Source organism: Chelonoidis abingdonii, chromosome 4 (assembly GCF_003597395.2).
Source record: "Chelonoidis abingdonii isolate Lonesome George chromosome 4, CheloAbing_2.0, whole genome shotgun sequence".
In the NCBI taxonomy this organism is placed as follows: domain Eukaryota; kingdom Metazoa; phylum Chordata; order Testudines; family Testudinidae; genus Chelonoidis; species Chelonoidis abingdonii.
Genome location: NC_133772.1, coordinates 6,856,204 through 6,867,888, shown reverse-complemented (window position 1 = coordinate 6,867,888; position 11,685 = coordinate 6,856,204). Strand labels below are relative to the sequence as shown.

Genomic DNA, 11,685 nt, shown 5'->3' with positions numbered 1-11,685 from the left:
GTCACGCCTTGGCACAGGGGCACAAATCACCCCCCACCGGATCCCTGGAGACTGCTCCAGAGACGCAATTGACTTTCCTGAGTCTCTCAACCTGCAACAGGGCATCTCAGGCAGAGCCGGTTGAGGTGGCCCTCTGTTTGGCTGTCAGGGGCCTGAGCAGAGCCGTAGGAGCCCAAGAATCCCACACAGACTTGCTGGTCAAGCCTGAGTTAGGGGAGGGATAGCTCAATGGTTAAGCATGGGCCTGCTAACCAGTTGTGAGTCCATCCTGAGGGGCCACTTTTAGGGATCTAGGCACAAATCTGTCTGAGATTGATTCCTGTTACAGGGGTTGGACCTCTGAAGGCCTTCCAATCCTATATTCTATGAGGTGGCAGTGCCTCCTTGCAGAGAACTCATGGAGTTTAAGCCTGAAGAGGGATCATCGAGTTTTGAATCCTGTAAATCCTCAGGCCCTTAAGTCATCCATCCTCCTGCCCTGTTGCCCAGAAACAACTGTCTGGATGAAGCGTCTTTCCAAGCTCTGGCTGGGTTTGAAGGCCCGCCTTCCCTTGGCAGGCCTGTGCCCAGGGTTATTCAGCGCCAGCTGGCAAACATCCATGTCTTGTTCTAACTTTGATTGTGTCATGTGGCTGCCTCTCCACGCAGGAAATGAGAGCCCATTTACCTGAGGCTGTTCCCCTTAGCAGAAACTTATACGCTGCATCAAGTCAGCCAAGTCCTTCCAATGGCCGGATCCGGATCCCAGCAGGCTGAGGGGGATTACCCCCATCATTTCTGCATGGAGCAAACCGCTGCCCCTCCCGCAGGAGAAGATCTCCATAACGGGCACCTCGTAACTGAGGCTGTAGGGTTGGGCCTGCAGGATTTCACAGCCTTAGCCAGGAAATGCCCCAATGCCAACTGCTGGATAAGGTTCTGGGTCAGCCTTTGTGGTTATGGTCAAGAGCAACACAGCCCAACGCTTGCCAGAGCATTTCACCTCGGGGTTGAGCAAGCCCCGTAGGGTTGTGCTGGTGACTTGCGAGGGGAATTCAATGCTGGGGCAGAGGGTAAAATCGCCCTGTCCCCTTGAAATCTCAGAGAGTCAAGAGGAAATTTGGAACCTTGACTCCATCGCCAAAGCGACACTGTGAGAGAAATGTTCCACCTGGCAAAAGCTGCAGTGGTTTTATTCACCTTTCCCTGCATGTTGCTGCCCTTACCCCTCCTACTGTGCCAGGCGCTGCACATTATTAGGTGCATTACGGTAACACCTGGGGGCCCCAGTCATGGCCAGGTCCCCACTGTGCCAGGTGCTGCACATTATTAGGTGCATTACGGTAACACCTGGGGGCCCCACTCATGGCCAGGTCCCCACTGTGCCAGGCGCTGTACAATGATTACTACATTCCTTCTCTTGCCGCGTAGCTTTTTTATTGATCATTTTGTTTTGGCCCAGAGCATTGGTAGGAATGCCCAGGTACATGTATAAAGCAGGAGGGAGAAAGACAAGCAGAGATCAGAGCAGGGAGCTCTCTAAGCAGATTTGCATGAGCAGAATCGCTGAGTGATGTCGTGCCAGCGAGAGCGCAGCGTACAGCTGGGTGACTCTGGCGTCCAAAGAGACTGCGACCTTTGTTCCCCCGGCCTTCGGCCTGCTGCGGGGTCCCACTGGAAAGTGGCTCCCAGCAGGAGCCCGCCAGCAGGGACTGAGGGGGAATACAGTCGGGTGACACTTTTCAGACCAGCCCCTTTTCCGGTGAAATATGCAGGTTTGGTGAAACCGAACCATTTGGTGAATTGCTTTGGCTTCACTAAAGTGTATTGGTCACAACTAAAAACCAAAAATAACCCAGAACAAATCGAAACGTTTGGAATGTTTGGTCTGAAACTACTTTCCCTTTTGAAATGGCCTTTAGTTTGATTAAAAACAAACAAGCAAACAAGAGTTTTAAAATGGTCACAATCAAAACCAAATTTTTGTTTGGTGCAAAATGATTCCCCCACTTCTCCATTTGCACAATATTTTTTTTTTAAAAATTTCCCCTCCTAATTTTTCAGAATTCCCAGCAAACCCCCAAACCTGTTCTTTGCCCAGTTCTACCCAGGACACAAAAGATGGGATAAGGACACAGCAGTAATTGGTTCCAGATGTGAAGCTACAGCACAGGAAAGTGACGCAGCCTCCACTGCAGGATACAGGCCACGTCTTCCACCACGTCCTGTTACCAGGGTTGGTCCTTGAAGCTGCAGGAACAGGCATTGCCCATGCAAAAAAGGAAGAGAAACAGCTGTTGGTTGTGGTGCCCAGATGTGGATGGGACCTTTTCTCTCTAGGGGCGCCAGTTCTGATCTAGACCAACGGTGGGGTACTAGCTGGCTCAAGGAATGGGAAATGGGACAAGGGGCCTTTGCCCTGTAGGGGGTGCTAGCTCCAACGTGGCCCCAGGGAAGTGGTCCCAGCAAGTTTAGGGGGTCAGGGAAGGGGATACGGGGCCTTTCCCATCTAAGGCTCTAGTGCCAGTATGGCCAGATTCAGGTCAGCAGTAACTAAAGATGCTCCTGTCTGAAGGCCGTTTAGTGGCTCCTGCTTGAGCTGGTGGATCTCAGCCTGGGAGGAAGGTGCCCATCTCACAGGAGTCACCCACCCATTGGCCAGAGGATCCCTGGAGACTAAGCTCCCCAGAGACGTGTCTTCCCGAGCAGGCGGCGTGCAGGCAGGATGCTGCCATCGCTGTGTGTGGAGCTCACTAGGACAGAGATTGTGTCTTCCTACGTGTTTGTACAGTGGCTGGCCCAGTGTGAGCACAACTGCAATATAAACAACAACAAGGCCCTGGGGGTGCCCGAACAGTCACCGGGACACCTTCAGCCACTGCTAGAGTTCGCCTGTCTGGAGAATAGCCTGCCCTGGTGGGAGCGAAGCTGGATGGTACCTGTTCCTCAGGGTGTATTTGCAAACGAACGGGAAGGACCAGCTGGCGTCATAGTCGTTCCAGGTTACAAAGCCTGAAAGAGACGGAATCAGAAGGAATCAGCCCAAGAACAAACTGCCCGCTGGCAGGAACGGGCACTTCCATGACTAGGAAAGTCATCTGCATGTGAGAGCTAATGTAACCATTGTACCTGCAACATCTGTTCGGTCATGACTGGGGTGATTAGATAGATAGATAGATAGATAGATACCGGAAAACACGAGTGGGAACTGAGATGAGGCATGAAAAGAAAGGCTGAGAACAATATTGCCTTGGTCCATTGCCATCTTGCATCTTGGGTCATCAATTTCTCCATTGCAAATTGATATAACTGGATGACCCATGCCTGCCAATAGTGGGGGAGGACGGAGTGAGGGCAGCTGGCTTCAGTAGTGTTTCTGAGCATGCTCAGTCCATGTGAGCATGCTCAGTACAAGCCAAGCAGCAAATAGAGGGGCAACCCTCCTTTACCCCCCACACTCCCTGCCCACGTGTCTCCTCTTTGAACCCAGGTAGCTCTGCTGTACCTGACGGCACACGGGGCAGGCCGGAGCTGCTCCCAGCCCGAGGTGATCACACACTGTTCTGTTTGCGGAGTTCACTTTGAACTTGGGTCACAATGCACTTGAGTTGTCCGTCCTCTGGCACTGATCAGGGTGTATTGGGGAGGGTTCTCCCCAGGAAATGGCCAGACACTAGGGAGGGGTTTTGTTTAGATTGGCGTTTTTGGAGGGGTGGAGGCAGGGGTTGTCTTATTCCGAAGCTTTTGGCAGAAGCCACAGTCAGGGGCAGAGGTAGGTCAGTCAGTGGACTGAGCTGCTAGGGCAGGGCCAGGGGACCAAACCAGACAGCAGAATGATTTGATCGGATGGTGCAGCCAACCAGCAGGAACTGAATCTGGGTGATGTTGTTCTGGCGAGAGTCAGGGGGTGGAGATAATGAGCCAGCTCTGACCAAACCGAGCCACCAAGCATCTGCCCCCCCACTGCACCAGTACAAAGCTCCCACCGTTTTGCAGGATCCAAGAGCCCAGGTAGTTTTCCCCAGGGAGGCCATCGGGCTGGTCTGAAGGAAATGTCCGGAAATTGTATTTGGAACCGTCCGTCCACATGAAAGACCCCTCCTAGAGAAAGAGTGACAGTGTTAGTGACTGAACCGGGGGCCAGGCGCGCTGCGGGGAGAGGAGACGGAGCAATAGCCAGTAAGGGATCAGCATTGTCTCTAGCACCTAAAATCCCAGCTGTGAAGGACTCTTCCTCACTGCAGCCCTCTCCAGCACTGACAGAGTCAGCCTCACACCACCCCGGGGAGCGGGGAAGGGTCCGCCCCATGTTACAGATAGGGGAACTCAGCACAGGGTAGATTAAGTGACTGCACCAAGGTCACATAGGGAGACAGTGGCAGACCCAGGAACTGAACCCAGGACTCCCAAGTCCCTGTGCGCTGCCCTAAGCACTGGGCCATCCTTCTGTCTGTCAGAGTGAGCAGCGCCGCCCTGGCTTGGAATCAGCTCTGTTATAACCCTCACTTGCAGCCCTAAGCTGGCACCGCGTTCACCTTCGCGTGCCAGTGTCACTTTCACTTTGGGATCTCACCAGCCTCCACCAGATCCCAACACATCTTCCCAGGGCCGGTGCAACCATTTAGACGACCTAGGCTGTTGCCTAGGGTGCTGGGATTTGGGGAGGGGGGGGGCGCCATTTTCTTCGGCAGTGACCGCAGTTGCTAGATCTTCGGCCGCTCCGGTTGCAACTGGCATTTAGGAGGAGGGAGCTGGGGCAGGGGAGCACAAGGATGGCTCCCTGCAGCAAGCTGGGGTGGGGGCGGCACTCAGGGGAAATCCCCACCCCAGCTGACCCCTGTTCCGCCTCCTCCCCGAGCACGCTGTGGCTGCTTCACTTCTCCCATCTCCCAGGCTTGCGGCGCCAATCAGCTTAGGCACCGGAATCCTGGGAAGCGGGAGAAGTGAAGCAGCGACTGCAAGCTTAGGGTGCTCGTGTGTGGAGCAGGGGTGAGCTGGAGTGTGTGGGGGGGTGCCTCAGGGCAGAGGGTGGGGAGTGGGGATCTGCTGCAAGGCGGGAGCCTCAGGGCGGAGCGGGGCAGCTACTGTGGGGGGGGACCTCAGGGTGGAGGCGCGGGGCGGAGCACAAGATGGAAGTTTCGCCTAGGGCATGAAACATCCTTGCACCGGCCCCACATCTTCCTCACATGCAGCAGTCATGCCCAACCCCAGCTCTCTCACAAGCTCAGACGGCAGGGCCTGGTTTTTAGAGAGTGAACGTCAGCTGGAGTGCGGAGGTGACAAAACAGTTGTAGTTTCCACTGCGCCTTTTCTACACCCTGTATCCCAGCATGCTTTGCAGCTCAGGAACAGTAACACCTACCTCTTCTCTAGCACTTTTCATTAGTAGAGCTGAAAACACTTTACAAAGCAGGTCAGTAGCATTACCCTAATTTTACAGATGGGGAAACTGAAGCACAAGGAGAAGCTGGGACTTGCCTAAATCCACCCAAGCAGCAGAGGCAGGAATAGAACTTAGGACTCCTGGGGGCCTAATCCAGGCAAACACTCTTTGCTCTACTTCAGATTAAAATAACAAGCCCACAATGTGAGACAGAGGGAGCCAAATTCTGCCCTCAACCCCACGATGTTCCCCGGGAATAGGTGGAAATGCCAGTCTGACCCTCCAGCCCCAGCGACTGCTCTGAAGTTGCAGTTGCTCTGACTGCGGGTTGTGCCAAATGGGTGAGGCAGGAGCTACCTTGAAAGTGTCATGTGCACCGATCCAGTAGGCCTGTCCTTTAGTGTAATCCAGCGGCTTGCCCATCAGGTGAAAGATGAAGTCATTTTCCTCTGCGCTGTGGATGGAGGCCAGATGGGAATTCTTGCCATAGCTTTGACACGCCACCTGAAAAGGCACCGCAAGGACAAATCACACAAGGCTGAAACCACACACAAATCGCACACAAATCACACAAGGCTGACCCAAAATGCTTAGAAATCTATGGAAAAATGCCCATTGACATCAGTGGGTCAGGGCCCTAGAAAAGGGGAGTGGTCTGGTCGTTGAGGCAGTGGGACATCCCTCAAAAGAGATGGGCTGCATTCCCAGTTCTGCCACAGACTCATCGGGTGGCCCTGGGCAAGTCTCTTAGCTTCTCAGACCTTGGTTTCCCCCATAGGGAGGGGACTATGCCATTTGCTACAGGGACAAAAGCCCCCCTCCCATGGCTGTAGTAAGCGTCTACGCTACAGCAGCACAGCTGCAGTTGTGCCATTATAGCATGTGCTAGAAAGGGGGAGGGGGCAAGGGGACATGTCCCCTCCACTTTTAAAAGTGGGGGAAGAGGGGATGTGGAGGCGTGGCCTAGTGCGGGAAGGGGCAGCACAGAGGCAGGGTCTCTGGGGAAGAAGCAGTGTGGGGGGGCAGGGGCATGATTCAGGCACCTCTGCCCCCCCTTTTTTTTTTACAGAGCTTCTGCCGCTCCCTGGTGTACACACAGCCTGAGAATGTCAACGTTTGAAAAGTCTGTTGGGAGGACAGGAAGAGCTCAGGTCAGGGACTGTGTTGTGCCAGGTGTTAATGGCTGCCCTCCACCAACAATTAGAGAGGTGGTTGTTGCTACCTGCTCTGCTAACCAGATGGCAAAAACCAGACCTGTGTCCTCCATTTCCCCCTTTTTCTTTTTTCTGATTCCCCCCACCCCCCCATCAATAGAACTCTGGGCATCGACAGCTAGAAGGTTCCCTGACGTTTTGGAACAGATGGCATGTGGCATTCAAGCGCTATCACCTTACAGATAGACAGACCCACAGAGTTGATTTAGTTGGGGATTGGTCTTGCTTTGAACAGAGGGTTGGACTAGATGACCTCCTGAGGTCCCTTCCAACCCTGATATTCTATGATTCTAAGAAATGCCCTCGAGCTGAATATAAGCTTATGGATACAGAGGTCTTGGTGGGAGGGGAATAATGGCCATTGGAGGAATATTTAGAGTAGGTGAACAGATGCCATCTGGAAGGCTAGGAAATTCCCCCAACTCGTTCGTGTGGCGGAGGAGGGATTCCAAGATTCCCCCTAGCAGGAGTTACACCAGCTGCTCAAGGGGCAGATTCAGGCACAGGGCTCAGGATTTAATGAGACGTCAGTGGAGCCCTTGGAACAGATATTGCATAGGAGCCCATGCCACCGATTGTGCCACTGATCTCAAGGGAGCCATGGCCAGAATCCAGGCCTTAGTAATGTGCCCTCAGGAGCATTTCCTGTCCCCTGTCTCTCTCCCTGCTCAGCAAATATGCCCAGTTGTTAATACTCCCTAGCTCTTCTCAAGTGCTTCTCATCAGCTGATCTGGGCCGGCACGCTGGGCGACAGCAGCTGGACCAGCACTCTGCCCGCTGGGGCACCCATTAAAGAGTCCCAGAGGAAAGCGGAGGGGCGAAGCTGTGCCTAAGTGACAGGTCAGAGGTGGCTGCAGACAGCTACAGAGCTAATGAGGCCCAGGAAGGAAGTGCCAGGGGAGAGTGTCTGCGCTGCAATCCAAGACCTGGAGCATGGCTGGGGCTGGCCCAGCTCAGCTGACTTGGACTCCTGGGGCTCGGGCTACGGGGCTATAAATTGCAGTGTTGACGTTCAGGTTTCAGAGCCCGGACTCCAGCCCAAGCCCCGACAACTACAAAGCTATTTGTTGTCTTGCGAGCCCGAGGCAGCTGAGCTGGGCTCAGAGACACAGTGCAGTGGGGTTTTAATCACAGTGTAGACGTACCCTCAGCATTAGTCCCAGGAGAGATCTCTGGAGGCGAGCGCTCCTCCCTCTCCTTGCTCTACGGGGCTGAGGATTACGTGCTATTGCAGATGAGGTGCTGCACTATGCTGAAAAGGTGAGGGGGGAACACTGTAAATCAGGAGTCTCCAACCTTTTTACACACAAGGTCACTCTTTGAATTTAAGATTAACCCAGGATTTACCCCACCCTTTCCCTGAGGCCCCACCTCTTCTCCAAGGCCCCATCCTGCTCACTCCATTCCCCCCTCCCTCTGGGCTGGGGCAGGGGGTTGGGGTAGAGTGCAGGAGGGGTGCAGGCTCTGGAAGGGCTGAGGGGTTCAGAGGGTGGGAGGGGGCTCCAGGCTGAGCCTGGGGCAGGGAGTTGGGATGCACAAGGGGGCTCCTGGCTGGTGCAGGGGATTGGGATGTGGGAGGAGGTGAGGGGTGCTGGCTCTGGGAGGGAGTTTGGGTGCAGGAGTGGCTCCAGCCTGGGGCAGGGGGTTGGGGTGCAGGAGGGGGTACGAGGTACAGGCTCTGTCCAGGAGGCACTTACCACAGGCAGCTCCTGGTAGGTGGAGCAGCGAGGCCAGGCAGGCTGCCTGACTGCCATGGCCCGACACCACTCCTGGAAGTGGCTGGCTGGTGGCACGTCTCTTTGTGCCCTTTGGGGGGCAGCAGGTCTCCGTGCACTGCCCGTGACCACAAGTGCCACCCCCACAGCCATTTCTTGCGAGGATGGAGCTGTGAGGACAGTGCTGGGGGTGGGGGCAGCATGCAGAGCTGCCTTCTCTCCCTCCCCCAGGGGCCACAATGACGTGCCAGCAGCCAGCTGCTACTGGGAGCAGTGTGGGGCCATGGCAGGCAGGCAGCCTGCCTAAGCCCCACTGCACTGCAGGACTTTTAGCGCCCCCCACAGATTGCAATCAACTGGCAGAGGCTCCAGGATTGACCAGTTGATCACAATCGATGGGTTGGTGATCACTGGTGTAAATCAACTACACGCGGTGTTCCCAAGCAGAGCATCTCCAAGTGCTCTGTGTGCTCAGAGAAAGGTAGGACAGAGGCTGTGCACTGTTACAAGATCTCAAAGCACTTTACAAAATCAGTCAGTATCTTTACATTTTACTGACTGGGAAACTGAGGCACAGAGAGGGGAGTGACTTGCCCTAGGTCATCCAGCAAACCAGTGCTGGGAATAGAGTCCAACTTTCCTGTGTCTCAGGCTGGGGCTCTTTCCACTAGGCCACGCTACGTCCCTGCATTCAGACTTACCTCAGCGTCAGGCCATTTCATCGGTTCCATTGAAGCCTTATAGCAGGAGTCTTGATACTGCACCCAGCCCTCGGAACAAAAGCCGCGGGTGCAGAGACACTTCTCCTGGGAGCAGGCACCTGGTGTGAAGATCGGGAACCACAAGTGCAATAAGCATGCAAGAGAGACTAAAACATCAGTGCAGCATGTTTCATGCATTGGTCCCAAAGGCAGGCCCGGCTCTAGCAATTTCGCCACCCCAAGCACAGCGGCATGCAGTGGGGGGGTGCTCTGCCGCTCGCCGGTCCCGCGGCTCGAGTGGACCTCCTGCAGGCTTCCCTGCGGGGGGTCCGGTGGTCCTGCGGCTCCGGTGGACCTCCCGCAGGCGTGCCTGGAGCTGCTCCACCAGAGCCGCGAGACCAGCAGACTCTCCGCAGGCACGCCTGTGGGAGGTCCACCGGAGCCACCTGCCGCCCTCCCGGCAACCGGCAGAGCGCCCCCCACCCCGGCATGCCACCCCAAGCACGCGCTTGGTGCGCTGTGGCCTGGAGCTGGCCCTGCCCAAAGGCAGATAAGTATTACACCAATTCCTCATTGCAGGAGAAATCAGTGACACGGAGTCTGAGTAGTTTCTTAGTGCACCTTGTTCGTTTACATTTTATGCACCAGTCCTGGAACAGAGGTGGTCACAAACAGCACACATTCAAGCCCCTCTGTCAGTGATCTCAACCCATACATCAGTGCCAAGTTCCCAGAGAGCAACAAACCCTCCTGCCCTTTGCAGCACTTGGCCCCCCAAAATAAATTGCATTACCAAACTAACAAGACTATGTCTGCCAAGACTGCACTCTGGCTCACATGCTAAGATTGTGCGTAACAGCACCATCTGGTGGCACTACCATAGCAGTATCAACACCCTCATTCAGGGAGAAGCATGATTCTAGGGGGTGCTAGAATTGTTAATGATTTTCACTGATTGCTTCATTTATCAATAGTGGTTTTTCATACTATTCAACAATAATTATTAATACAGCAGCAACATTTTGCTTGGTGCTTTACAACAAATGAAAAAGAAAGGGTCTCTTGCTTAAAAACGACATGGTACAAACATAAAAAGTGGTGACAGACAAGATTCATAGCAGTCAAGGCCAGAAGACACCATGGTGATATCTAGGGTTACCGCCTGGATAATATAGGCCAGAGAACTGCACTCAAATAATCCCTACAGCAGATCTCTCAGGAAGCATCCAGTCTTGATTTTGAAATGGCCAATGACAAAGAATCCATCATGACCCAAGGAAGAAGGGAATGGAGAAGAGTTTAGAGTGAAAGGAAATTAAAATAATATGAACCACATTATTTAGAGCTAGCTTGTGGCAGTGAAGAGCTGTGCTGCCCAGCAAGCAGAGTGGGACCTGAATCCGTCGGCACACTGCTTCCCCTTTTGCTCCAGAAAGGATGCTGAACCTGTCTCAGCCCTGACTCTGTGGCCGATTAATCCCACTGGTGCTATTAGTATGATGATTAATTATATTACGGGAGCAGCTCGGAGCGCTCATCATGGACCAAGACCCCGTTGCGCTAGGCACTGTGCAAAGAACAAGCACACAGCCCTGCCCCAAAAGCTTACAACCCAGGCCAAGAGCTGGCTGCAGCCATACGGAGGAGTGCAAGCGAATAATGCGACCATATTAGTCAACAGGTTGGGCAGGGGTCTCGGCATGCCAGCGGCATGACCAATGTCAAGTTTTCGTAGCTATCACGGCCGGGGAGAATTTTGAAGGAGGACAAGGAGGCAGTTTTGTGGCTGTTTACAGGGAGTTCCTCCCAAGCATAAAGTGAGGATTAGGATGACTTTGGAGGACAGGGGAAACTCTGGGTGCATAGGAAGAGGGAGGTCATTCCATGCCGAAGTGCATGGAAAGGGGCACAAGTGGGATGGGGTGACAAAGGAAGCTTCAAGGTCAGGGTGAGAGGTGGGGGCAAGAGGAGAAGACAGGGAACCAGGCACCCTCTGCTTCACCTTCCACCTCTCAAGCCTGAGGTGAGTGAAGCGTTCAGAGTTCATGGACCTCCCAGTCCTTGGTCTCTTTGCCAAAATGCAGCAAGGGGAAGCAATGGGTGCTGGGCCGGCAGGAGGGGTGCACGGTGAAGACACCTCTCTACCAGGACCAGGGTTCCTCACTGATTCCACAAGGCCATCTCTGTGGGGTGGTGGTGCCTACAGAATAGTGTGGTTGGGCGGGGGGTTAGCAGAGGGAAGGATAATGCAACTCACCCCAGGCAATGAAGATGAGCATGAGGGACAAGGATGTCCTGAGATCCATCTCTGGTGAGGATGCGAGTCAGCAGGCAAATCCCAACAGCCCCACTGGCTAGCACAGACTCCCCTCAGGTTGGACTCTCGGGCTTTGCTCACGGTGAAACACAAGCGGATGCAGGAAATTTTATATCAGTCCTCTGCACAGCAGTGACTTATCACAGGAAATCCTGCTCCTCTGAACTTCCTGTTTGTTCCTGCTGTGTCCCTTTTGGCTCCAACAGCCTGGTTTAACCCTCTCTCCATGCGGAGGCCAGTGGAGTAAGCCCTGCAGCTGCTCACTTTATTGTGGTGGACAAATGTACTAGTTGTCTTCAGGCAGGGAGAGAGAAGGCACAAGGAAATCTCCCTGGGACCTGATGAATAGTCATCCTACATCCTGCAATTCCTTTC

General features: G+C 54.2%; 1 protein-coding gene across 1 annotated transcript; it reads right to left on the bottom strand.

Annotated features, from left to right (window-relative positions):
* Nucleotides 1-1,394: 1,394 nt before the first annotated feature.
* Nucleotides 1,395-11,448, bottom strand: LOC116822165 (C-type lectin LmsL-like). The gene is made up of 6 exons (XM_032775835.2): nucleotides 11,251-11,448; nucleotides 8,994-9,112; nucleotides 5,720-5,866; nucleotides 3,966-4,080; nucleotides 2,919-2,991; nucleotides 1,395-2,229 (listed from the first exon to the last, which is right to left on the bottom strand). Exons 1-6 carry the CDS (start codon nucleotides 11,297-11,299, stop codon nucleotides 2,208-2,210), a joined length of 525 nt encoding a protein of 174 aa, XP_032631726.1. The 5' UTR covers nucleotides 11,300-11,448; the 3' UTR covers nucleotides 1,395-2,207.
* Nucleotides 11,449-11,685: the final 237 nt, after the last annotated feature.

What these genes read in the sequence shown, in the direction of transcription:
- LOC116822165 (XM_032775835.2), bottom strand. Translation starts at nt 11,299, where the DNA reads ATGGATCTCAGGACATCCTTGTCCCTCATGCTCATCTTCATTGCCTGG. An exon ending in CTCTTGGATCCTGCAAAACG is followed by an intron (nt 2,992 to 3,965) that starts GTGGGAGCTTTG and finishes CGTCTCTTTCAG; the next exon opens with GCTTTGTAACCTGGAACGAC. An exon ending in AAATACACCCTGAGGAACAG is followed by an intron (nt 2,230 to 2,918) that starts GTACCATCCAGC and finishes CTGTTCCTGCAG; the next exon opens with CTTCAAGGACCAACCCTGGT.